General features: G+C 43.1%; 1 protein-coding gene across 4 annotated transcripts in view; it reads right to left on the minus strand.

Moving 5' to 3' along the window:
* ARHGAP20 (Rho GTPase activating protein 20) overlaps positions 1-27,014 on the minus strand; it is a 146,873-nt gene that overhangs the window by 20,492 nt on the left and 99,367 nt on the right. For all 4 annotated transcript variants that reach the window (XM_070749755.1, XM_070749754.1, XM_070749757.1 and 1 more), the window contains exons 4-8: positions 24,697-24,846; positions 23,324-23,365; positions 21,257-21,341; positions 17,692-17,769; positions 13,911-13,977 (exon numbers count right to left, since the gene is read on the minus strand). In XM_070749755.1, the coding sequence (XP_070605856.1) occupies positions 13,911-13,977; positions 17,692-17,769; positions 21,257-21,341; positions 23,324-23,365; positions 24,697-24,846 (422 nt within the window). The remainder of the gene's footprint in view (positions 1-13,910; positions 13,978-17,691; positions 17,770-21,256; positions 21,342-23,323; positions 23,366-24,696; positions 24,847-27,014) is intronic.

A 27,014-nucleotide genomic window follows, 5' to 3' on the forward strand; every position in this document is an offset into this window, starting at 1 on the left:
CATTCCTCTGTTTGCAACAGAATATCTTATGTCACCAGACTTGAAATTTTGGGCCTAGACAATTTAGAACTACGTCGCCTTCAGTCTGATCTAAGTGAAGCACATAAAATTATCTGCTACAATGCCCTTCTTGGCAATGACGACTTCAGCTTTAATCACAACAATACACAAGCATACAATAGGTATAAACTCAAGGTAAAGCACTCCAAACTCGATTGCAGAAAATACGACTTCAGCAACAGAGTGATCAATGCCTGGAATGAACTACCTGACTCTGTGGTCTCGTCCCCAAACGCTAAAAACTTTAACCTCAGACCAGTGATGGCGAAGCTTTTATTCCTCTGGTGCCGAAAGAACATGTGCGCACTCTATCCCTCAGGCACAAGTGCCAACACCCATAATTAAAAGCTTCCCCCACCCCCAGGAGGCCCTCTGAGGTCGGAAATAGCCTGTTTCCCACCTTCCGATGGGCCCAGTAGGCTCATGTTTTGTCCTCCCCAGGCTCCCCTGGAGCCAGGGAGGGTAAAAATGCCTTTCCCCATCCCCCCGGAGGCTCTCTGGAAGCCAAAAACACCCTTCCAGCACCTCTGTGAGAGCCCAAAATCAGCTGGCTGGCACATAGAGGCACGTTGTAGCTGAGCTAGGACAACGGCTTGTGTGCCAATAGATATGGCTACACGTGCCACCTGTGGCACCTGTGTCATAGGTTCGCCATCACTGCCTTAGACTGTCTACCGTTGACCTCACCCCATTCCTAAGAGGTCTGTAAGGGGCGTGCATAAGCGCACCAATGTGCCTGCCATCCCTGTCCTAATGTCCCCATGTATTCGTAACCATATCATGTATTCATAACCATTTATTTATTTATTTTATTTATTTATTAGATTTGTATGCCGCCCCTCTCCGAAGACTCGGGGCGGCTCACAACAGCAATAAAAACAATATAGTAGTGGAACAAATCTAAAACTAAAAAAACATATAAAACCCTGTCATTATTTAAAAAACCACACAGCACATTCATACCAAACATAAAACAAAGTATAAAGAAAGCCTGGGGGAAAGGTGTCTCAACTCCCCCATGCCTGGCGGTATAAGTGAGTCTTGAGTAGTTTGAAAGACAGGAAGGGTGGGGGCAGTTCTAATCTTCGGGGGGAGTTGGTTCCAGAGGGCCTGGGCCGCCACATAGAAGGCTCTTCCCCTGGGGCCCGCCAAACGACATTGTTTAGTTGACGGGACCCGGAGAAGGCCAACTCTGTGGGACCTTATCAGTTGCTGGGATTTGTGCGGTAGCAGGCGGTTCCAGAGGTACTCTGGTCCAATGCCATGTAGGGCTTTAAAGGTCATGACCAACACTTTGAATTGTGACCGGAAACTGATAGGCAGCCAATGCAAGCCACGGAGTGTTGTAGAAACGTGTGCGAATCTTGGAAGCCCCACGATGGCTCTCGCGGCTGCGTTCTGCACGATCTGAAGTTTCCGAGCACTTTTCAAAGGTAGCCCCATGTAGAGAGCGTTGCAGTAATCGAACCTCGAGGTGATGAGGGCATGAGCGACTGTGAGCAATGATTCCCTGTCCAAATAGGGCCACAACTGGTGCACCAGGCGAACCTGGGCAAACGCCCTCCTCGCCACAGTCGAAACCATGTTTATACATTCATGTTATTCATGTTTATACTTTCTTTGTAATCTTATATATGCTTGACAAAACAAGAACAAACCAACAAATAATTATTTGATACTCAGGATTTTCTAAAGTCTTCCCCTACTTTCTAACCCAACTTCAGATTCGGTCTGCTACAAATGGAAAAATTATGGTGTGCTTTTACTAACTGACCGTGTTAGATATGTGGGCACAGGTCAACCAAAATGAAGGACTGACATATCCAGTGACTTTAAAATATATCCACTATTATTTCTTAGAACAGCCATTATTATTTCTCCTGTACAGGGCAAATACAGAGCATTGTATGTCAGTCAAGTCAACTGCTGGGCACTAAAAGCCTCGGCTTTTGTATATCTCAAATGAACAGAAATAACAGAGATTTCTGAGTTTGTAGCCCGAGGCCTGCAAAACGACATCTGGATACCATATGAAAACATGTTATTCTTTTCTTCTCCTCCAGTTTTCCTTGATAAGCAGTACATCCCACAGAGTAGGATAAGTTAATGTGTATCCTTACAATGGAAGGATTTAGACTGCTTAAGGAAGCCAACTTTTGCTACTCTGGCATTCATAGCAAGTCTCGCTGTTTTCAGCTTAAGATTGTGAAGTCCTTATGGTGAACCAGGCAATTGGAAGAGGTTATTAGGAAACGGAGGCAGATCAAATTGCTTCAGGGTCAAACCTCAGCGTGGGGAACTCTATATATCTGCATTCAACATTAGCCTTTTAACTAGTTAAGAAGAAAAACAGTTGAAATATTGAAATACTGTATATACATGTATGTTATCTTCCTCTCTCAAAGGAAAACATGCACGTGTAATTTGACTCTTTTCTCACATATAGTAAGTTCACATCAGATTAGTTGGCCCTATTTTGGTCTTTTACCAGAACTTCCAAGAACCGTCAGTTTGAGTCAGCTATCTGGGACAGAGGTCTTCAAACTAAGACTTGTGGACTTCAACTCCCAGAATTTCCACCCCTGTCCCGGTTAAAAGTGGCGTTCCCCAAGGCAGCGTACTAGGACCTACTCTATTCATTCTCTACATCAACGACCTCTGCGATCATATCACAAGCAACTGTGTTTTCGCCGACGATGTAAAACTTTTCAACACCATGGACAACACATCTACTCTCCAAAAAGACCTCGACTTTGTCGCAGATTGGTCTTACACCTGGCAACTTCAAATATCAACCAGCAAATGTTCTACCCTCCACATCGGCAAAAAGAATCCAAACCTCATATATAAACTGAATAAACAAATTCTCACAGCCAACCCACACTCAGTAAAAGATCTTGGAATACTAATATCAAATGATGTAAGTGCCAAAGCCCACTGCAACAATATCGCCAAAAAGGCTTCTAGAGTTGTTAACTTGATCCTACGTAGCTTCTGCTCTGGGAATCTCACACTACTCACCAGAGCCTACAAAATTTTTGCCAGACCCATCCTTGAATACAGTTCACATATACCACATTTCGGACATCAACATCCTTGAAAATGTCCAAAGATACTTCACCAGAAGAGCCCTTCACTCCTCCACTTGAAACAGAATACCCTACGAAAGCAGACTATCAATCCTAGGTCTAGAAAGCTTAGAACTACGACGCCTAAAACACGATCTAAGTTTTGCCCACAAGATCATATGCTGCAATGTTCTACCTGTCAATGACTACTTCAGCTTCAATCACAACAACACAAGAGCACGCAACAGATTCAAACTTAATATTAACTGGTCCAAACTTGACTGTAAAAAATATGACTTCAGCAACCGAGTTGTCGAAGCGTGGAACTCATTACCTGACTCAGTAGTGTCAACCCCTAACCCCCAACATTTTCCCCTTAGACTATCTACGATTGACCTCTCCAGGTTCCTTAGAGGTCAGTAAAGGGCGTGCATAAGTGCACCAGTGTGCCTTCCATCCCCTGTCCAATTGTCTCTCCTTATCTCATTTATCTTTTCTTCCTTTCAAATATGTTCACCTATACTTTTATATCTTTTCTTCTATTCTTTTCTTTATTTATATTACTACATATCTATTCTCTTCGATGTGTATTATGTATTGGACTAAATGAATGAATGAATGAATGAATGAATGAATGAATGAATGAATGAATGAATGAATGAATGAATAAATATTCTCCAGCTTTTAACTCCCAGAATTTGCTGGCTGGAGAATTCTGGGAATTGAAGTCCACAAGTCTTAAAGTTGCCTGGTTTGAAGACCTCTGATTTAGAATTAAGATACTGAGCAAAAATATACTCCAATTTAGAAAACAGAATCTGGATTCAGTAGCAGAACCAATCTCAGTCCACAGTCTTCCTGTGCAATATTTTCCCTCTGAGGTTAAACCTAGTTTAGATTCCTGGTTGCTAGAATCTTGACTTGTTCTTGGATATTTGCAAGACAGTTGCTTTTAAAGAAGAGTTTTAACCACACTTTGTTCATTGCAAAAGCAAATTTAGGAGCTGCTAAATTTTCCTGTTATAATCACTACATAATTGTGTTTTAAAAATCCTTGCTAAATTTTTGCAAGCCGTCCAAACATCTACTGAGATGTTATGATTTACACCTCTAAGTACCAACAGCCAGAGACCATATTTCAAAACAAAATTAAAAGCTGCAAGTACATGAAACATGAAAAATATCACTAAGTGAGATTCTATCCCTTGTAGTGAGGACTGGGTTTTACTTTTAAGTAATAAAACAGATTTGTTAAGTCAAACAGAAGCTCAACGTATCTATTTTACATCTTATTTCATTGAAAATATATACAGTATAGCATTTCTGTAGTTTCCAGCTGTTTAATTTAGGATGGGGGCTTTTCCTGTCAATTAAAAAAAAAACAACTATCCAAAATTCAAGTTTTATTTGCCCCGCTTGAATCTTTTCAAATGTATCTCACTGATCAGAGGATTCCTTAAATTTCCAATTGAAGGGGGGAGCGCTATATGGATACAATTTATGGAATTGTATAGAAAGAGCACAGATGTGGGTTGTCACCGATTTCTTTGAGGGTGTGTTGTGATTTCCCAGCTGAGCATTCAGCCCAAGAATTCTCCCACTCAAATATTAATCAAGCTTGACCTGTATATCTTCTCAAGTCAGGCGTGGTTGATAAGGTTCTGCCACCTGTTCTCAGCACATGTCAAATTGAATTGCAACATGAAAAATCATAGTTACGAAAGTGGAGATTGTCATTATCGTAGATATAGCTATTTTAGAAAGATAACTACAGTAAACAATGTCGGTTGGCGGGCCCCAGGGGAAGAGCCTTCTCTGTGGCGGCCCCGACCCTCTGGAATCAACTCCCCCCGGAGATTAGAACTGCCCCTACTCTCCTTGCCTTTCGTAAGCTCCTTAAGACCCACCCCTGTCGTCAGGCATGGGGGAACTGAAATATCTCCCCCAGGCAGATACAATTTATGAATGGTATGTTTGTATGTATGTGTGTTTAGAAAATTGAGTCTTTTAAATATTTTTAAACAATAATTTAGATTTGTTGTAGATTGTTTTTTTTACTTTGTTTTGAGCCGCCCCGAGTCTGCGGAGAGGGGCGGCATACAAATCTAAATCAATAAATCAATAAATCAATAAATAAATAAATAAATAAATAAATAAATAAATAAAATCCCTTGTTTTTTCACAGGGGATGCGTTTCAAGACCACAGGTGAAAAACGAATTTCCGTGAAGTAGAGGAAAGATATTTTATGTATTTAATGAGTATTTGGACTTTTAAAACCCACCCTTTGCATTAAACAGTCATTTGATCATGTTTCTCAGCTGGAACTACATGTGATATCCTATCAGTTTCTTTAATAGAGTACAGTAGTACTGTAGAAGGATTTTATGAATTTTTAATGGATTTAAAATTTCCAATGAATTTAATGGATTTAAGCCCCCCTTGAAAACTCGTGAAATAAGGAATCCGCAAATGAGCCGGGGTGGCGCAGCAGGTAGAGTGCTGTACTGCAGGCCACTGAAGCGGACTTATAGATCTGAAGGTCAGCGGTTCAAATCTCATCACTGGCTCAAGGTTGACTCAGCCTTCCATCCTTCTGAAGTGGGTAAAATGAGGACCTGGATTGTGGGGGCAATATGCTGGCTCTGTTAAAAAGTGCTATTGCTAACATGTTATAAGCCGTCCTGAGTCTAAGAAGGGCGACATAAAAATCAAATAAATAAATAAAATAAATAAATAAAAGATGAACCACGAAGTAGCAAGGGATTACTGTATATCTTTCAAAGATCTTGGAGGACCAGGGAACTGCCAGAGGACTGGAAAAGAGCTGATGTAGTGCCCATCTTCAAAAAAAGGGGAAAAAATAAATCCAGGAAGGCCTGACTCTTTGGGAGTACAGTGATCCCTCGATTAGCACGGTCTCGATTAGTGCGAAACGCTACAACACGGTTTTTCAAAAAATATTAATTAAAAAATACACGGTTTTTTTTGCTATACCACGGTTTTTCCCACCCGATGACGTCATACGTCATCACCAAGAGTCACTTCTCTGTCTCTTTCTCTCCTGTCATTCTCTGCTTCAATCATTTTCTCATTTCTCTTTTTTTCTCCCCTTTTTCTATCATTTCTCTCTCTCTTTCTTCCTCTCTCACACTCTCTTCCTCCCTCTCTCATCTCTTTCTTTCCTTCTCTCTCTTTCCTTCTCTCTCCCCCCCTCCACTTGCCCACGAGAAGAAAAAAAGCAACCTCTGCCGGGCAGCTCCCCTTGTGCCCCCGCTTTGTGCCTGCCTCTTGTCCCTCTCTTTTGGGGATTTTTTTTTCTTTTCTGTCTGAGTGCGTCTGTGTGAGCGCGAGAGAGGGAGTGCGTGTATGTGTGTGTGTGTCTGTTGCGGCTTGGGCTGGTCGGCCTCGGAGGCGGGAGAAGGCGAAGAGGTAGCAAGCGGGGAACCCGGCGGGGTGGATGGCGGCGGCGGTGTGTGTGTGTGTGGTGGCCGCCTTCAGCTTGGGGTCGCCGCCGGCGTGCTCGAAGGACGCGCCGCCGCCCGCCTTGGAGCCCTCGAAAGCCTCGTCGTCTTCTGTGCTCTGCTCGCCGCTGCTCTCCAAGCGGGGCGCAGCGGCTGGGAGCGCGCGCCTTTTCTCCCCTGCGCGGATCCTGGCTAGCCGTCGCGCCTCTCTTGAAGATGGGGAGCCTGGCGACGCGCTGTTTTCCCCCACCGAGGACAATCGGGGTAAACTCTTTTGGTTGGGAACCAACCGGCCCGGTGCTCTTTTGGCTCTCTTGGGGTTTCCCCTTTGCCTGGGCAGCAGGAAGACCCAGGGAAGGTTCCTTTGGCCGCCCAACAGCTGATCTGCTCCGCAGCGCGGCAGTAGCGAGGAGCCGAAGATGGGGTTTCCCCTTTGCCTGGGCAACGGGGAAACTCCATCTTCGGCTCCTCGCTGCTTCCGCGCTGCGGAGCAGATCAGCTGTTGGGCGGCCAAAGGAACCTTCCCTGTGTCTTCCCCGCTGCCCACACGCAAACTCCACCATCTGCGCATGTGCGGCCATGGGAAAAAAAGGGCGCGCATGTGCAGATGGTGTTTTTACTTCCGCACCACTATAACACGGAAAATCGATTAGCGCGGGAGGTCTTGGAACGTAACCCCCGCGCTAATCGAGGGATCACTGTATTGCAACATCCCAATTACAATTACAGTGATCCCCCGAGTTTCGCGATCCCGATCATTGCGAATCGCTATATCGCGATTTTTCCACCCGATGACGTCACTCCCTTCCTTTCTCATCTTTCTTTCTCTCTCTCTTTCTCTATCTTGCTTCTTCCTCTCTCACACTCTCTTCCTCCCTCTCTCATCTCTTTCTTTCCTTCTCTCTCTTTCTCTATCTCTCCCCCTCTTGCTCTCGAGCGGCAAGCGAGCAGGCGGGCGGGCGAACGGGCAAGCGGCAAGCGAGCAGGCGGGCGGGCGAACGGGCAAGCGGCAAGCGAGCAGGCGGGCGGGCGAACAGGCAAGCGAGCAGGCGGGCGGGCGAACGGGCAAGCGGCAAGCGAGCAGGCGAATGGGCAAGCGGCAAGCGATCTTGGGGTTTCCCCTTTGCCTGGGCGGCAGGAAGACCAGGGAAGGTTCCTTCGGCCGCCCAACAGCTGATCTGCTCTGCAGCGCGGCAGCAGCGAGGAGCCGAAGATGGGGTTTCCCCGTTGCCTGGGCAATGGGGAAACCCCATCTTCGGCTCCTCGCTGCTGCCGCGCTGCGGAGCAGATCAGCTGTTGGGCGGCCGAAGGAACCTTCCCCGGTCTTCCCCGCCGCCCACACGCAAACTCCACCATCTGCGCATGTGCGGCCATGGAAAAAGGGGCGCGCATGCGCAGATGGTGTTTTTACTTCCGCACCACTACATCCCGAATTATCGATTATTGCGAGGGGTCTTGGAACGGAACCCTCGCGATAATCGGGGGATCACTGTACTGTACTTTCTTTTTTAGATCAGAAAAAATATGGCCACCGCTAAGGAACTTTATGATGTTAAGAAAAAAGGAGGTATTTTAACATTAAATTCAAATCCATATTTGTCTTGTTTTAAAATAATCTATTGTATGCCAATGTGCTTCTATGAAGCTCTGCAAAGGCTAAAAATGTTTAAAAATGCATTAAGTCTGTCCGTGGGAGTAATGGCAGGCAAGGAACAAAAAGCCAAAAGGCAACAATTTGTCTTTCAATCTGCATTTGTGCAACACCCACTGATGATCAGAACAGAGATGAAAATATAAGTCTTGGTTTCCTTAAGTTCAGGTGATTTTATCCAGAAGTGGATTCGTACCGGTTCACACCAGTTCCGTAGAACTGGGAATAACGGGTGGTGATGTCACAGAGCCCATTTTGTCGGTGTCAGTCTGTGGATGCCGCCACTTTGCTTTTGTCTCTCTTTTTTTGCTATTTTTAAACTGGTTTTTGCTTCTGCAATTTTTGGCACTGCACATGTGCTGCCATCTTGTTTTGGGCACTTTTCTTGCTATTTTTTGCTGGGGTTTGGCACTGCACACACGCCATCTTGTTTTGGCTTTTTTTTGGTTGAGTTTTTGGCACTGCGCATGCGCGTGCAATGAACCATGTGCATGCCTGCATAGTGTGGCCATGTGGTGTTCAATGTGTGTGCAGCCATGTGGCATGGGAGGAAGCGAACCAGTGGTAAAGTAAGTTAGAATCCACCCCGATCCCATCAATGCTTTAGGACTTATCATGTTTCCCTGAAAATAAGTTCCTGTGTTATATTTTTTTTCAACCCCAAAATAAGTACAGTGATACCTCGTCTTACGAACTTAATTGGTTCCGGGGCGAGGTTTGTAAGGTGAAAAGTTTGTAAGACAAAAAATGTTTCCTATAGGAATCAATGGAAAAGTGATTAATGCGTGCAAGCCCAAAACTCACCCCTTTTGCCAGCCGAAGCGCCCGTTTTTGCACTGCTGGGATTCCCCTGAGGCTTCCCTCCATGGGAAACCGCACCTCCGGACTTCCGTGTTTTTGTGATGCTGCAGGGGAATCCCAGCAGCGCAAAAATGGGTGCTTCGCTGGCAATGGAAGTCCGGAGGTGGTGTTTCCAGCGAGGGAAGCCTCAGCGAAATTGCAGCATCGCAAAAACATGGAAGTCCTTGAAACCCCACCTCCGGACTTCTGTTGCCAGCGAAGTGCCCGTTTTTGCGCTGCTGGGATTCCCCTGCAGCATCGCAAGACCACGGAAATCTGGAGGTGGTGTTTCCCATGGAGGGGTGCCTCAGGGGAATCCCAGCAGTGCAAAAATGGGTGCTTCGCTGGCAACAGAAGTTTGGAGATGGGACATCTCAGTGGCGGCGGCTTGGGTTTTTAAAGTGAAAATAGTTTGGAAGAAGAGGCAAAAAAATCTTAAACCCCGGGTTTGTATCTCGAAAAGTTTGTATGACGAGGGGTTTGTAAGACTGTACTCTGCCTTATTTCCAGGAAGTTGTTATTATTTTGAAGCACATGGAACAAGACAGGGCTCCTCTTACCGTCTTATCTGATTTCCAGCTCTGTCTCCCTAACCTTAACCGGAGGAAATTGTATTTTCAGGGAAGGGCTTATTTTGAGAAAGAGAAAACTATGTTCCCATCCTACAGGAGGGAAGAGATTTTCTAAACTCATCTTCTTACAAGGCTGTCAAAATCCTATGAACAAGAATGCAAAAAGAGACAAAACAAAAAAAAGGAAAAAGGAAAAAAAAAATGGAAGGAGGGGTCTAGCCTTTTCTTATAAAAATAGCCTGATTACTAGCAATTTGTGGTTTGTAATGAGAGGTTTAAATGGATTCTCATTGATATTTTCAATGGGTGATTTATGAAAACCAGGCCTATCTTTTCAAGCTTAACAAAATAAGGCGTTCTGCAAGTCGGAATTGGAAGTTCGGTTCTCAGTAGTCTGAGGTCAAATCTATCTATTACAACTGACCGCATGCACTTATCCTTATTTGCACACGCTCCCAAGAAAATATCAAAGGCAGTTGATAAATTTTTCTGAGAGAATGATATAACCCCAATGATTATCTGTATTGCTCCTGGTTTAAAAAAACGGAACAAACCCAAACCAAAGTAATCATAAAAATTCCATACTCTTTTCCTTTACCCCAGCTCAACTAGCTCAATGTGCCAAAACCACTACACACTTTTTAAAAAAGAGGTAAAAGTAGGATGCTATAGTAAGTTTTCTGAACTCGCGGCACACTTTTAAAAAAAAACATATTTGACAAAATCAGCCAAGAACATGTCATCTTATCTTCAGTAACTGTGCCAAGAGCTATTGTAGATAAGAATTGCATTTGGAACAATTCTGTGTTGCTTTTCTTTGGATGTACTAACGATAAACCATGATTTGTCCACAGGTGTTGTTGCTGATTTGCACAACATCTGAAGCCATTTATCACATTTTACAAACCACAGTGGCTGGATATACATACAGCACAGCCAAACCCGTAACCATAAAATGGCTTCATGCAATAAGTGAAGCCTGTTTCGATTTTGCAAATATGAAATTAAATTCCCGATGAGCCTTCATAATATGAATAGGCTCCAATTCCCATCAATCCAACAGAAAGTCAGAGGTTTCAGAAACTTCATCCCCAGATAAGGAGGAGATTTTTGCTGTCTATTAATCAGTTTAAAATTAGTTTATTCTATTAATTAGTTTAAAATTAGTTTATTCTGATTGTCTGATTGGAGTATAAGACAAATACACACACCCGAAAGAAGCTGAAAATTTGGAGGTGTCTTATACTCAGAATGTAGCTTTTTCAAAGGTATTTCCCCCCCACCCTAACAAGGTGCTAACGATCTTCCCTGGCTTTTCCTAGCTCTCAAGCTTGTTTTCATAGCTACTCTGTCTGAAAATGTTTGTTTCAGCCCCAATAAGGTGATAACAATCTTCCCGGCTTGCAGGATTTTTTCATTGCTACTTTTGAAGTTTTTTTCCCAGCCTTATGTCTTTGCAGGCTTGTTTTCATTGCTACTCCCTTGGAAAAAGATTTTATTCACCCCTACCGAGGTGCTCACAATCTTCTTGGATTGCAGGATTTTTTTTATTCTTACTCCCCCGAAGAAGGTTTTTTTCCCAACCCTAAGTCTTTGCAGGCTTTTCATTGCTAATCCCTCTGAATAAGGTTTTTCCCCCAGCCCTAACTAGGGGATAAAATAATGGTCTGAAGCTGACCAAACTAAGGACGCTAGCCAGATGAATACCTGATAGGTAGATTTTTCCCCCTATTTTCCTGCCCCAAAACTAAGGTATGTCTTATACTCCGAAAAATACAGTAATACGATGCTCACAGCAAAGTTTTTCTAGATTAGGGGTCCCCAAACCCCAGTCTGTGGACTGGTACCCAGCCACAACATGCCAGAAACTGATCCACGCAAACAAGTGAAGCCCCACCCACAGGATGCAGGCAGCACATGAAACCACGCCCCGTCCGCAACACAGAAAATAATTTCTCCACAATACTAGACCCTGGTGCCCAAAAGGTTGGGAGCTGGTGTTCTAGATCAGTGTTTCCCAACCTTGGCAACTTGAAGATATCTGGACTTCAACTCCCAGAATTCCCCAGCCAGCAAATGCTGGCTGGAGAATTCTGGGAGTTGAAGTCCAGATATCTTCAAGTTGCCAAGGTTGGGAAACACTGTTCTAGATGATTTTAAAAATATTCTTATTTAGGCTGTATTTGAATAACAAAATCACGAGTAATGTTATTTTGTTTTGAGTTTAATCTATTTTGTTAGAGGTTCTCAACTTATAACCATCTATTTCAAATTACAGTGTTCCCTCGATTTTCGCAGGGGATGCGTTCCGAGACCGCCCGCGAAAGTCGAATTTCCGCGAAGTAGAGATGCGGAAGTAAATACACCATTTTTGGCTATGAACAGTATCACAAGCCATTCCTTAACACTTTAAACCCCTAAATTGCAATTTCCCATTCCCTTAGCAACTATTTAGATTATTACTCACCATGTTTATTTATTAAAGTTTATTAAATATTTATTAAAGGCAGATGAAAGTTTGGCAATGACATATGACGTCATCAGGTGGGAAAAACCGTGGTATAGGGGGGAAAACCGTGAAGTATTTTTTAATTAATATTTTTGAAAAACCGTAGTATAGACTTTTCGCGAAGTTCGAACCCGCGAAAATTGAGGGAACACTGTATAACAGTTCTGGAAAAAAATGGCTTACAACCAGCCCTTACATTTATAATTGTTGCAGCATCCAAATGGACATGTGATTAAAATTTGGGTGTTTGGCCACCAGCTTGTGTTTATTATGGGATCGCCATCTATGACCTTTCTCAGCCAGTTTCCAACATGCAAAACCACTGGAGGAAGCCGAATTTGCTAAACGATTGCATGATTCACTTAGCACCCGTGGCAAAAAAAAAATTGGGCACGACTCACTTAACGACCACCTTGCTTAGCAATGGACATTCCAGTCGCAATAGCGGTTGCAAGTGAAGGACTACCTATATGTTGTTACAGTGATACCTTGTCTTACGAACCCCTCTTCATACGAACTTTTCATGATACGAACCCAGTGTTTAAGATTTTTTTGCCTCTTATTCCGAACTATTTTCACCTTACAAACCCGAGCAGCCGCCGGGATTTCCCTGAGGCTCCTCGATTCCCTTCATCTTTGCCAGGGGTGGGCAAAAACGGGAGGGACTCATGGAGCTCAAGAGAGGAGAAAGGTGTAGGGAAAATGAGCAGAACGGGGTGGGCAAAAACAGGAGGGAAAGACCCATAGAGCTCAAGAGAGGCTCTTTTCGCTTTGCTTGGGACTGCCACCTCTTGGCACCTCTCGCTGTCCCTCCCCCCACTCCGTTCGCCCCAGCTTCGTCTGCCCGCCGCTTTTTTTTTTTTAAGCCTTAATGTTTTGGATTTTCCTAATGGGCTTGCACGCATTAGAGTGATCCCCCGATTATCGCGAGGGTTCCGTTCCAAGACCCCTCGCGACAATCGATTTCTCGCGATGTAGCGGTGCGGAAGTAAAAACACCATCTGCGCATGCGCGCCCCTTTTTCCATGGCTGCGCATGCGCAGATGGTGTTTTTACTTCCGCACCTGGGAAGACCCAGCAGCTGAGGAGCCGCCTGCCTGCCCGCTTGTCTGCCGCTTTTCCGCTTGTCCGCCGCTCTGGGAGTTGAAGACCCAGGGAAGGTTCCTTCGGCCGCCCACCAGCTGATCTGCTCAGCAGCGCAGTAGCAGCGAGGAGCCGAAGATGGGGTTTCCCCGTTGCCCACGCAAAGGGGAAACCCCATCTTCGGCTCCTCGCTGCTACTGCGCTGCCGAGCAGATCAGCTGGTGGGCGGCCGAAGGAACCTTCCCTGGGTGCCACGCGCCGCTCGAGAGCAAGAGGGGGAGAGATAGAGAAAGAGAGAGAAGGAAAGAAAGAGATGAGAGAGGGAGGAAGAGAGTGTGAGAGAGGAAGAAGCAAGATAGAGAAAGAGAGAGAGAAAGAAAGATGAGAAAGGAAGGGAGTGACGTCATCGGGTGGAAAAATCGCGATATAGCGTTTCGCAATGATCGAGATCGCGAAACTCGGGGGATCACTGTATTGGCTTTTCCATTGATTCCTATGGGAAACATTGTTTCATCTTACAAACTTTTCACCTTACGAAACTCGTCCTGGAACCAATTAAGTTCGTAAGACGAGGTATCACTGTATTTGTTTAACTCTGAAACTTTTGAAGGAATACAACACAGAGCAAATCCTACACCATTAGTATACGCTTTCACATACTTACCAATAAGAGGATAAGGGGCGTCTTCTTTCCCAGAATTAACCCACAGCTGATAATCCTTCTCAGAACCCTTTAAAAATACAATCCTACATCTGTTAGAATGAACACAAAGCTGATTTATTTAACATTATAAATTAAAACATGTGTCCTTAACACAGCTGTTGCAGACTGCAGCAGAGGTCACTGACTTTTAACAGAAATCAAATAGCAGAACACTTAAATATTTACACTATTGGCACATCTGTTGTAATATGTGCCTTGACAGAGCTTCTGACAGGCTCCCTACACATTTGGGTCAAAACGCGAAAGGCTGTATTTTGACCAGGCGTGACAATTGTATGCAATCTAAGTACTATGGAGAGGGCTCGGTTGCAGCTGCTGTTTCCACATGGGGAACTCCCCAGACTGTGGTGACATGGCATGGCTGTGAACTGAAAAGGAAGGAAATGAATGGGGAAAGGAGCGAAAGACATAGTATTTCTTCCATCCTGAAATGTGTTTCCATTCGCATTGATTTCATGCTTCCAGCCCCCCTTTGCAAAGACTTCCAACAAGTTGGAACATGTCCGAAAGCTCTTTTACAAAAACAGTTATGTCCACAAAGCCAAAAACTGATATTTTTAAAGAAGTACATTAATAAAGCAAGTTGAATTTGATAAGTAAAATTGGCATATTATTATTATTATTATTATTATTATTATTATTATTATTATTATTATTATTATTATGTCAATACAACACAGCAAACGAGATCACTATGCTGGATTTCGTATTTCATCACCAGTCAGGCGCTTCCCAAGCAAAGACACTGTTTAGGCATTTTTCGGCATTGGATAAAAATTGTCCTTTGAAAAATTGCTTACTTGTTTGGAATGGGGAATTATTAGTAATTTTGGGCTGGGTGTTCCTAAAAGAGAAGCATTTAGCTGAAAGTGTTGTATTGTGCAAGTGCCGAAAATGGGGGTTGGAAGAGTATCAAGAGACATGCCATTTATTGTACTGCAATCAAAGTCTCATAGAAAGAGAAGACTGACGGCAGAAAATGACCTCATGATCCATCTAGTCTGCCCTTATACTATTTTCAGTATTTTATCTTAGGATGGATCTATGTTTATCCCAGGCATATTTAAATTCAGTTACTGTGGATTTACCAACCACGTCTGCTGGAAGTTTGTTCCAAGCATCTACTACTCTTTCAGTAAAATAATATTTTCTCATGTTGCTTTTGATCTTTCCCCCAACTAACTTCAGATTGTGTCCCCTTGTTCTTGTGTTCACTTTCCTATTAAAAACACTTCCCTCCTGAATCTTATTTAACCCTTTAACATACTTAAATGTTTCGATCATGTCCCCCCTTTTCCTTCTGTCCTCCAGACTATACAGATTGAGTTCATGAAGTCTTTCCTGATACGTTTTATGCTTAAGACCTTCCACCATTCTTGTAGCCCATCTTTGGACCCGTTCAATTTTTTCAATATCTTTTTGTAGGTGAGGTCTCCAGAACTGAACACAGTATTCCAAATGTGGTCTCACCAGCACTCTATATAGCGGGATTATAATCTCCCTCTTCCTGCTTGTTATACCTCTAGTCTCCAATTGAAATGTGGCAATCTCACATGCCTCTTTTAGCCTTCCTATGGATGCCACTGGTTAGAAGCCAGCAATAAGTTGGGGATCAAACAGCCCGTATCTTCAAGAGGTAGAAGACACCCCAATTCTGAATTTTCCACTATTTTGGAGGGACTGTTTTGAAAGTACAAGATGGACTGATTGATGCCTGCTGGTTAATCCCACTTTTTTTCAAGATTTCAGAAACACAAATTAGGTGTCTAGGAACCCAATTTGAATATACAGTGATCCCTCGATTATCGCGAGGGTTCAGTTCCAAGACCCCTCGCGATAATCTATTTTTCGCGATGTAGGGTTGCGGAAGTAAAAACACCATCTGCGCATGCGCGCCCTTTTTTTCATGGCCGCGCATGCGCAGATGGTGGAGTTTGCGTGGGCGGCGGGGAAGACCCAGGGAAGGTTCCTTCGGCCGCCCAGCAGCTGATCTGCTCGGCAGCGCAGCAGCAGCGAGCAGACGAAGATCGGGGTTTCCCCGCCGCCCACGCAAAGGGGAAACCCCGATTCGGCTCCTCGCTGCTACCGCGCTGCCGAGCAGATCAGCTGCTGGGCGGCCAAAGGAACCTTCCCTGGGTCTTCCTCGCTGATGCCCCCGCTCGCCCGCCCGCCTGCCCGCCGCCCGCCAGCAAGAGGGGGAGAGATAGAGAAAGAGAGAGAAGGAAAGAAAGAGATGAGAGAGGGAGGAAGAGAGTGTGAGAGAGGAAGAAGCAAGATAGAGAAAGAGAGAGTGAAAGAAAGATGAGAAAGGAAGGAAGAGAGTGACGTCATCGGGTGGGAAAAATCGCGATATAGCGTTTCGCGAAGAACGAGATCGTGAAAATCGAGGGATCACTGTACTTTCAAATCTGTCTGTTATTCTGCGGGGAACTTCCTGACTTCAGAGAGTTTGAGAGATATTCATAAGACAGCCGACAGCCAGTCTAATATTTCCCAAAGTGCAATAGACAAGAAATAGTTTTGGATCAAATGAAGCAAAACACAGGGATGCTAATTGAAGGAATTGACCTTCTACCGTACTGTCCTATTCAAGGATGCTTTTAAGGAAAAAATGGTTCATATTCTCTACTTAACAGAGTAGGAGGGAAATTGAATTCAAGCAATATATTTCGTCCTCTGAACTAAGTCCTTTCTTTTTCCCAGTAATTCAAGTTGGCCAAACTTGTATAATGCAAAATGACGTTTTTCAGGCAACGCAGGTTGGCGGGACCGTGGGAGAGGGCCTTCTCTGTGGCTGCCCCGGCTTTATGGAACCAACCCCCTCCATCCGATGTCCATACTGTTCCCACCCTACTGGCCTTCTGGAAAGCTGTGAAGACCTGGCTTTGCCTGCAGGCCTGGGGGCTGTGAATATTAACATCAGCCACGGCCCAAATATGTTGATTGGTATGCGTGTTGTGTGATAGGATTTATGGTGGTCTTATAATGGGGTCTTATAATGTTTTACAATGGGTTTTAAAAAATTTGGTATTTATATTGATCATTCATTCACTCATTCATTCATTCATTAATTTGATTTGATTTGATTTGTATGCCACCCCTCTCCGCAGACTCGGGGCGGCTAACAACAGTAATAAAAACAGCATATAACAATCTAATATTAAAACAGTTAAAACCCTTATTATAAAACCAAACATACATACAGACATATCATGCATAAAATTGTAAAGGCCTAGGGGGAAAGAGTATCTCAGTTCCCCCATGCCCGGCGGCAGAGGTGGGTTTTAAGAAGCTTACGAAAGGCAAGGAGGGTGGGGGCAATTCTAATCTCTGGCGGGAGTTGGTTCCAGAGGGCCGGGGCCGTCACAGAGAAGGCTCTTCCCCTGGGTCCCGCCAAGCGACACTGTTTAGTTGACGGGACCCGGAGAAGACCCACTCTGTGGGACCTAACTGGTCGCTGGGATTCGTGCAGCAGAAGGCGGTCCCTTATTATTGCTGTTATTTATTATTATTTATTTATTATTTAGATTTGTATGCCGCCCCTCTCCGCAGACTATATTGTATTTTATTTTGTCATAAGCTGCGCTACGTACCAAGGTACTGGGTGGCATAGAAGTCTAAATAAATAAAAATATCAGGATTACTTTATAATACTATAAACGGTAACATTATTTGCCCACATAAATAAAGAAATTTTTAAAAAACGAACAATCAATCTCACATTAATTCCAAGCTGCTGGAGTGCCAAAAGGATCACGTCGTTTGCTGTGTCCAGGTTAGTAACAGTTAGGGTTTTTGACTGTGAAGAAGAATGAGAAACATTAGAACCTGTATTATTGCTCAAAAAGAAAAGCAGCACTCAGAATTTGAGTCTATGCAGTAATGGGCTGCTGCCCCCACCAACGGGTTAATAGTTTTTTATTGTCCTTTCTTCTCTAGTACCTTTTGTATGATCCTTAATTACTTTTAAAATAGGAAATAATTAAATAGTATGTTTTTACCCATAAACCCTTTAATCATTTTAATCATTATCTAGAACTGAACTTTTATAGCAATTAAAGAAAATTGAGCTACTTGCCTTACCTGTTATCATACTGAACCTTGTGGGTTCAGTACAAAACCTTAAAATGTTACTGTGCTCCTCGACAAATAATTCTGTCTATCATTTGTCCTTTTTGTGGCTATTCAAATAATGTGGCTTAATCAACTGAAAGAGAGTCCAAGCACCTATTTGAAGCACCTTAGTCGGTAATAATAATAATTAATAATAATAATTGATTAGATTTGTATGCCGCCCCTTTCCGAGGACCATTCCCACCCAGTGACATGACCTTTAAGCCACCCGGGTCACATGATTGTCAAGTCACTCCCAGCTGGTCACATGACCATCAAGCCACACCCACACAATAAGCCACACCCACGGTGTGGTAGTAAAATGTTTTGCAGCTCTTCACTGGGTATATGTAAGCTCAAAAGATGAAAACAAAAACCAAAACCAGATGCTCTAAATCAGGGGTCCCCAAACTTTTTACACAGGGGGCCAGTTCACTGTCCCTCAGACTGTTGGAGGGCCAGACTATTAAAAAAACCCATGAACAAATCCCTATGCACACTGCACAAATCTTATTTAAAGTAAAAAACAAAATGGGAACAAATACAATATTTAAAATAAAGAAGTAATTAAATAATTAAGTAATAAAAGTAATTTAAACTTAAATCAACAAACTCCCTCCATTTCTCCTTCCTTCCCTCCCTCCTTCCCTTTTTCCTCTCCATTTCTCTCTTCCCTCCCTCTTTTCTTCTCTCTCATTTGTTTCATTTTCCTCTCCCTCGTTTTCTCTCCATCATTTTCTCATTTTTCTCTTTTTCTCTCTCTCTCTCTCCATCTATCCCCCTTTCTCTCTTCCTCTCTATCTCTCCCTCTTTTTCTTTGTCCCTCTCTCTTTCTCTCACTCATTTTCTTTCTCTCTCCCTCTTTGTATCTCTCCCTCTTTCTCTCTCCCTCCCTCTCTCTCTCCCTCCTATCATCCACGCCCCTTGCCTCTGTACCGCCTCCTCGTTCAGCAGCAGACCGCGGTGAGTTGACAGGAGATTCGGGAGCTTATTATATCTATTGATAAAATCTCGTGGGCTGCTGCGGGCCGGATAAATTGCCTCAGCGGGCCGCATCCGGCCCCCGGGCCGTAGTTTGGGGACCGCTGCTCTAAATGCATGTAAACTAGAACTAGATCTTGGCAAAGATGTTTTTTAAAAAAAAAAAAATTTCTTATTTTGAGATTTTAAATAATAAGGGATTTATTTTACACACTACCTTTAGTTACTTGCGCGTCAGGCTATTTTGAATTTTAGCTCAGCTTCTCAAAATAGCTTTCCGTCGCAGAGATGTAGACAATTATACAGTACGGTGCCACAGAAGGTAAACTGTAGCTGTATGAACTCAAGTCTATTTTGTGCTCCAGGATGCAGCTGGATCATTATGACACGAACAAAACAAAGCTTAACATTTCTGCAAAATAGTGATATCTGGCACCGGGAGGGAGTAGGTCAGCAGATTTGCATACAGATTGCCTTTGGTGAGAAGGTGATAAAAGTAATTTGGTTGCTTATGTCACCTCCCCTCCACTTAACCCCAATTTGCAGATAAAATGAAGCTGATTCCCTGGGATCTCCAGCTGTTCTAGTCCATGGGAGGGAACCAAACATCATCATCATCATCATCATCATCATTATTATGTCAGTACAACACAGCAAACGAGATCACTATGCTGGATTTCGTATTTCATCACCAGTCGGGCGCTTCCCAAGCACCTAGAACTGCGTGATGTAGCGGCGAATTATGTTTGCCGATCCCAGTAAAGTGGCCTTTTGCAATTGACAGATGGAGATTTTGTCAATTCCGATGGTTCTCAAATGTCCGCTGACATCCTTTGGCACTGCGCCCGGCGTGCCAAGTACCACTGACACCACTTTCAGTGGCTTATGCCAGAGTCTGTTGCAGCTCAATTTTTAGATCTTCGTATTTCACTAATTTCTCTAGCGGCTTCTCCTCAATTCTGCTGTCCCCCGGGATTGCGATGTCGATGATCCATACTTTCTTTTTCTCCACAATCAGGATGTCTGGTGTGTTATGCTTCAGAATTCGGTCAGTCCGAAGTCGGAAGTCCCACAGTAGTTTTTGCTTGTTCATTTTCGACCACTTTTTCGGTCTTATGATCCCACCAGTTCTTTGCCACTGGTAAATGGTAGTTCCGGCACAAGTTCCAGTGGATCATCTGTGCCACAGCATCATGTCTATGCTTGTAGTCAGTCTGTGCGATCTTTTTGCAGCAGCTGAGTATGTGATTGATTGTTTCATCTGTTTCTTTACAGAGTCTGCACTTTGGATCGTATTATTATTATTATTATTATTATTATTATTATTATTATTATTATTATTATTATTAATTAGATTTGTATGCCGCCCCTCTCCGTAAACTCGGGGCAGCTCACAGCAATAATAAAAACAATGTACAATAACAAATCTAATATTTAAAAATATCTAAAAACCTCTTATTTAAAAACAAGACATGCACACAAACATACCATACATAAATTATATAGGCCTGGGGAAGATGTCTCAATTCCCCCATGCCTGATGGCGGAGGTGAGTTTTAAGGAGTTTACGAAACATATTTTAAAAAGCCACTCACTAATATTTCTGGTGTAATTATATTGCATTTTTAATAATGATCAGTCCCGGAGAGAAAGATGCATCTATTTTCCACAGTTCTGAACTGTTGTGTTTAACAATGATTTGTCCCAGAGGTGCTTTTATTTATTTATTAGATTTGTATGCCGCCCCTCTCCGTAGACTCGGAGCAGCGATTAGATCGCACAGAATCGGCCTTCTCCGGGTCCCGTCGACCAAGCAATGCTGGCTGGCAGGACCTCGGGGAAGAGCCTTCTCTGTTGCGGCCCCGGTTCTCTGGAACCAACTCCCTGCCGAGATTTGTACCGCCCCCACTATCCTTGCCTTCCGAAAGGTTTTGAAAACACACTTATGCCAGCAGGCCCAGGGCCATTGAGCTGTAGTTTTGGCTAGTAGTATGAATTATGATTGCATGCCGTTTATATTGGGTTTTAATTTTTCTATTTGTTTTTAGTCTATGTATTGAGATATCTTAATTTTGTAATCATTTTATTGTTGTAAGCTGCCCGGAGTCTGCTACGAGAAGGGAGATCATCATCTGTATTTTTTACGGCTGCTTCTGAAGAACTCATTCAAACTGGGATTCAGAAACACTTACATATATACAATTCCCAATATCCTTTGCAAGAATCTTCAGTGGAATACTCTTGGGATAGTCCTTTGCTTTCTCTTCTTTGATTCGACTGTTGAAGCAACCAAAAATCAAAATTAGCTTCTATAAATAAATTCACAAAAGAGAAGTGACAATGCATTCAATAATAGCTATAAACATTAAGGAACACTTTCATCTTTAGCAAAGCTAGCCAAGAAGCTTGAAATATATTATTTCCTTTAAACAGATTTTTTTCATGTTATGCAACAAAATAGTATACATTAAGGATTCAATCAAATTCAATCACTTTATTTATTTCTCAGTTTTTCTCATTTGGATTTATGTTTATATTTCTGAAGACCATAAAATAACTTCATTTAGACAGCAATATATCCACAGACACATTTCTTAGCATTTCTCAGACATTTCCCCCCAAATGATTTTAATATTTTTCAAAAATATAGAAGCTGACATAGTACAAAGCAAAGCATTATCCTCCAGCATCAACTTCATTTCTAAGAATGAGCATTTCCAAGAGTAAACTCCATACATTTCCTTCCAAAATAAGAATAATGGAAAAAATATCTAAGCTGATTTATTTTTATTTTTTTAAAGAAATATGCTTGCTTGCCTGGAAAAAAAAAGTAAGCTATGGTAGGACAGAGCGAATTCGTGATAAGCATTATGTTAATCGAGTTCTAGAATAACTGTATTCTACCTAGATTTTGAAAGATGATCAGCAACTTCCTATATTCTTAAATTTTCAAATGTGCCCACTAGATCTAAAAAGAAAAAGCTATACAGTGATCCCCCGCGTTTCGCAATCCCGATCATTGCGAAAGGCTATATCGCGATTTTTCAACCCAGAAGTCAAAACACCATCTGCGCATGCGCGCCCTTTTTTCTATGGCCACGCATGCGTAGATGGCGCCGGGCAGATCAGCTGCTGGGCGGCTTCCCTGGGTCTTCCCCCTCTTGCTGGCAGGAGGGCGAGCGGCGGGCATCAGCGAGGAGTTTCCCCACCGCCCACGCAAACTCCTCGCTGCTGCCGCGCCCACCGCTTGTCTTGTCCGCCTGCCGCTCGCCTGCCCTTCGCCCGCCCACGCCGTTCGCTCGCGCCGCTTCCCAGCTGAGTCCTGAAGCCAGAAGGCAAGGCGAACTTCCGCGTTTGGCTTCGGGACTCAGCTGGGAAGCGGCGCTGGGGTTTCCCCACCGCCCACGCAAACTCCTCGCTGCCGCTCGCCTGCCCTTCGCCCACCCACGCCGTTCGCTCGCGCCGCTTCCCAGCTGAGTCCTGAAGCGAACTTCCGCGTTTGGCTTCAGGACTCAGCTGGGAAGCGGCGCGAGCGAACGGCGTGGGCGGGTGAAGGGCGGGCGAGCGGCAGCGAGGAGTTTGCGTGGGCGGTGGGGAAACCCCAGCGCCGCTTCCCAGCTGAGTCCCGAAGCCAAACGCGGAAGTTTGCCTTTGCCTTCTGGCTTCAGGACTCAGCTGGGAAGCGGCGTGAGCGAACGGCGTGGGCAGGCGAAGGGCGGGCGAGCGGCGGGCGCGCGGGCAGGCAGGCGGCGGACAAGACAAGCGGCGGGCGCGGCAGCAGCGAGGAGTTTGCGTGGGCGGCGGGGAAACCCCAATCTTTGGCTCCTCGCTGCTGCGGCGGAAGTAAAAACACCATCTGCGCATGCGCAGATGGTGTTTTTACTTCCGCACCGCTACTTCGCGAAAAACCGATCATTGAGAGGGGTCCTGGAACAGAACCCTCGCGATAATCGGGGGACCACTGTATATCTCTGAAGTACACTATATAAAATGAGAAACTGTCCAAAGTTTGATCTAAATTAGAAAGACAAGATTTTGCAACAACTGTTTTGAATTCAAACAGGTTAGCTCTGACCTTGCGGGAAGTGTTCCGGACTAGAATGTTAGAGGGTGTCAGAATATTTCCAATAAGTTAAAAGCATCTGTTTCAAATTTAAACCAGGATACTTTGTGCTTGAACCTTTTCAAATACAAATTTTGCACCTGGCTAACATAGCAATGACTTCCTAATATGAATACAGGGGAAAAAAGCAAAGTACCTTTGAAGGGAAGTGAACCACTTCTCTTTTTGCTCCACGGAACTGAAATAATTGAGAACACATTTTTAAAGTTTAACAAATCAATTCCAAATGGAATCTCTTTACAGTATAAGCCAACTTAGATAACAATTCAGAATAGATGAATAAAGTTGCAAATAAGGTACCAGAGTAAAATATGCAAATATGCTAAGCAAGGAGCCAACAGGCCAAGTCTCTTTGAAAATGAAAAAAAAAAAAGGGGGCTGGAGACCAGGAAACTCAGACTGCAGTTTTATTTATATAAAAAGTCCTTCTTCAGGTTTCCATCCAGAACCCAGATTTGTTCTGCTACTGAAATGCCACTACAGCACACAGAAAGTGCTTTGTGAGTGGAACATACACTGTAGAAGAACTTTAATCACATTGCCTAGTTTAATTTTAAAATCTGTATTTGTTTGTAATTGATTCCCAGACCCAACAAGCTGAAAACTACAAAGAATCAAAATATATAAATGAGTGTATATGTTGGAGAATCTAATTAACTTCTATTGTTAATTACTTTTTAAAATGTCTAGTTTTTAGCTGTTGTGAGCCGCTCCGAGTCTTCGGAGAGGGGCGGCATACAAATCTAATAAATTATTATTATTATTATTAATTATTATTATTCTATGACAAGCTCTGATTTTCATGGTTCTCTTCTGCTACACATGTTGCGTCTCTAATTTTCGTCTCCCAACCACCCATCTCAAATAGTCTGGGAGGATAAAGAAGCTTTTAAAAATCTGGGAATATGGCAAAATGGGTCATTCTTTGTCAAGTGGACCAGGTGTCCACTCGACTGGTTTTTGCAGCCTTGTTTGAAAAGAAACCATCACAAAAACAACATACGTGATAGAAAAAAACGTGCTCTTTCTAATGAAATAAAAATGAAGATGATTGAAGGTGAGAAAACAGAGAGCTCTGTTTTTTCCTTCAATCATTTCATTTTTATTTCATTAGAAAGAGCATTTTTTATCATACATGCTGTTTTTGTGATGGTTTCTTTTCAAATAAGGCTTCACCTGGTCCACTTGACAAAGAACGACCTGTTTCTTGGCCAAGGGAGGCAGTAATGTATGTTGCATGAAGACAATTTCTGTTATCATGTGGCCAGCATGGCTACATGCCCAGATGCCCAGAATGCTGTTATCTTCCCACTGAAGTGGTACCTATTAATCTACTCGCATTTGCATAATTTCGAACTGCTAGGTAGGCAGGACCTGGGGAAAGAACTCAAGTCTCGAACCAGGGCTATCAGTTCTCCAGCTGACAAGCTCGGTGTCTTTCACCGCTGAGCCATCGCACCCCTGGATATATGCAACGGTAGAGAAATCAATTAAAAGAATCTCTTGTACCTGAAACTAGCCACGCAGTTGGTTGTGGGCCATCCCAAAACAAACGATCGGTCGGCATTCGTGCTGCTCTCACAGACCTCTTCCAAGCAAGAAGCAGTCCACATTTCAGACAGGCGGGCCTTGCTCTTCAATTTGAAATGCAACTGGGACCTGCAATTAAAATTGGTTTCAAATATAGAAAAATATAAACATAGAAACATAGAAGTCTGACGGCAGAAAAAGACCCCATGGTCCATCTAGTCTGCCCTTATACTATTTTCTGTATTTTATCTTAGGATGGATATATGTTTATCCCAGGCATGTTTAAATTCAGTTACTGTGGATTTATCTACCACGTCTGCTGGAAGTTTGTTCCAAGGATCTACTACTCTTTCAGTAAAATAATATTTTCTCATGTTGCTTTTGATCTTTCCCCCAACTAACCTCAGATTGTGTCCCCTTGTTCTTGTGTTCACTTTCCTATTAAAAACACTTCCCTCCTGGACCTTATTTAACCCTTTAATATATTTAAATGTTTCGATCATGTCCCCCCTTTTCCTTCTGTCCTCCAGACTATACAGATTGAGTTCATTAAGTCTTTCCTGATACGTTTTATGCTTAAGACCTTCCACCATTCTTGTAGCCCGTCTTTGGACCCGTTCAATTTTGTCAATATCTTTTTGTAGGTGAGGTCTCCAGAACTGAACACAGTATTCCAAATGTGGTCTCACCAGCATTCTATATAGCGGGATCATAATCTCCCTCTTCCTGCTTGTTATACCTCTAGCTATGCAGCCAAGCATCCTACTTGCTTTCCCTAAAGAAAGAAACAAAAACATACAGAGCCTATATTCTCTCTCTCTCTCTCTCCACCACACTCTCTTACACACACACAGAGTGCTACAAGGTATTTTGGTTGCCATATTTCAATATCATCAATAACTAGCCTATATCTTATCCATTAAGTTTATAACGCTCCTAATACAGCAGGAAATTAGGGCCGATTCATTTATATTCTCAGGAATCTATATGCAGGCTCTCAAACCATTCTGAAAATATACAAAGAGGACAAAGATACTTCCCACCCTGGTGGAGAGCCATTATACACTGCTCAAAAAAATAAATAAAGGGAGCACTTAAACAACACAATATAACTCCAAGTAAATCAAACTTCTGTGAAATCAAACTGTCCACTTAGGAAGCAACACTGATTGACAATCAATTTCACATGCTGTTGTGCACATTCAACTTTGTACAGAACAAAGTATTCAAAGAGAATATTTCATTCATTCAGATCTAGGATGTGTTTTTTGAGTGTTCCCTTTATTTTTTTGAGCAGTATACATAAAATGAAAATATAACCCTGAAATTTTAATTTTTATGTACTGTTTTATATTTTGATGTTAAATTGTACACCACCCAGAATCCCCCTTTGAAATAGTTGGTGCTTCAGAAATGTGAAATATAAATACCTATAACATAATAATATAAATAGAGTGTTCCCTCGATTTTCACGGGGGATGCGTTCCGAGACCGCCCGCGAAAATCGAATTTCCGCGAAGTAGAGATGTGGAAGTAAATACACTATTTTTGGCTATGAACAGTATCACAAGCCATTCCTTAACACTTTAAACCCCTAAACTGCAATTTCTCATCCCCTTAGCAACCATTTAGATTATTACTCACCATGTTTATTTATTAAAGTTTATTTTAAAAAATATGTATTAAAGGTGGACGAAAGTTTGCCGATGACGTATGATGTCATCGGGCTGGAAAAACCGTGGTATAGGGAAAAAACCCGCGAAGTATTTTTTAATTCATATTTTTGAAAAACCGTGGTATAGCCGTTTCGCGAAGTTGAAACCCGCAAAAATCGAGGGACCACTGTACATAAAACAAACCGTTCATTGTTGATTTTTAGATTTTTGTTCATACATTCCAATATTATAGTTACTACGTGAACACAGCTCTTATATTACATACCACAGATAATTTATTAATAACATGAGGGTATTCATGTCATTTGTAATAAATTGTTTTAACAAATAATCAAGCATGTTTCCTCTGGGCAAGTGAGCATAAAGAGAAAACTACATGCAGTGAGTCTTTCTGTGTTGTTCTCCTACTTCTGACCCTTAGGACTAGGGGGCTCAAACCCGCAGCTGCAGGCCGCATTATGCTGGCCACGCCCACTCCTAATTTAGTGAAGGGGAAAACGTTGCGATACGTCACATGACGACAATGTGTTGTTGCGAGTTTGACACCCCTGCTTTAGACTGAAATCTCACACAACTGCAAGCATGGACCCTAGAAATTGTCTTGTGTGCCTAGATCTGGAG

Source organism: Erythrolamprus reginae, chromosome 4, assembly GCF_031021105.1.
Source record: "Erythrolamprus reginae isolate rEryReg1 chromosome 4, rEryReg1.hap1, whole genome shotgun sequence".
Taxonomy (NCBI): Eukaryota; Metazoa; Chordata; class Lepidosauria; order Squamata; family Dipsadidae; genus Erythrolamprus; species Erythrolamprus reginae.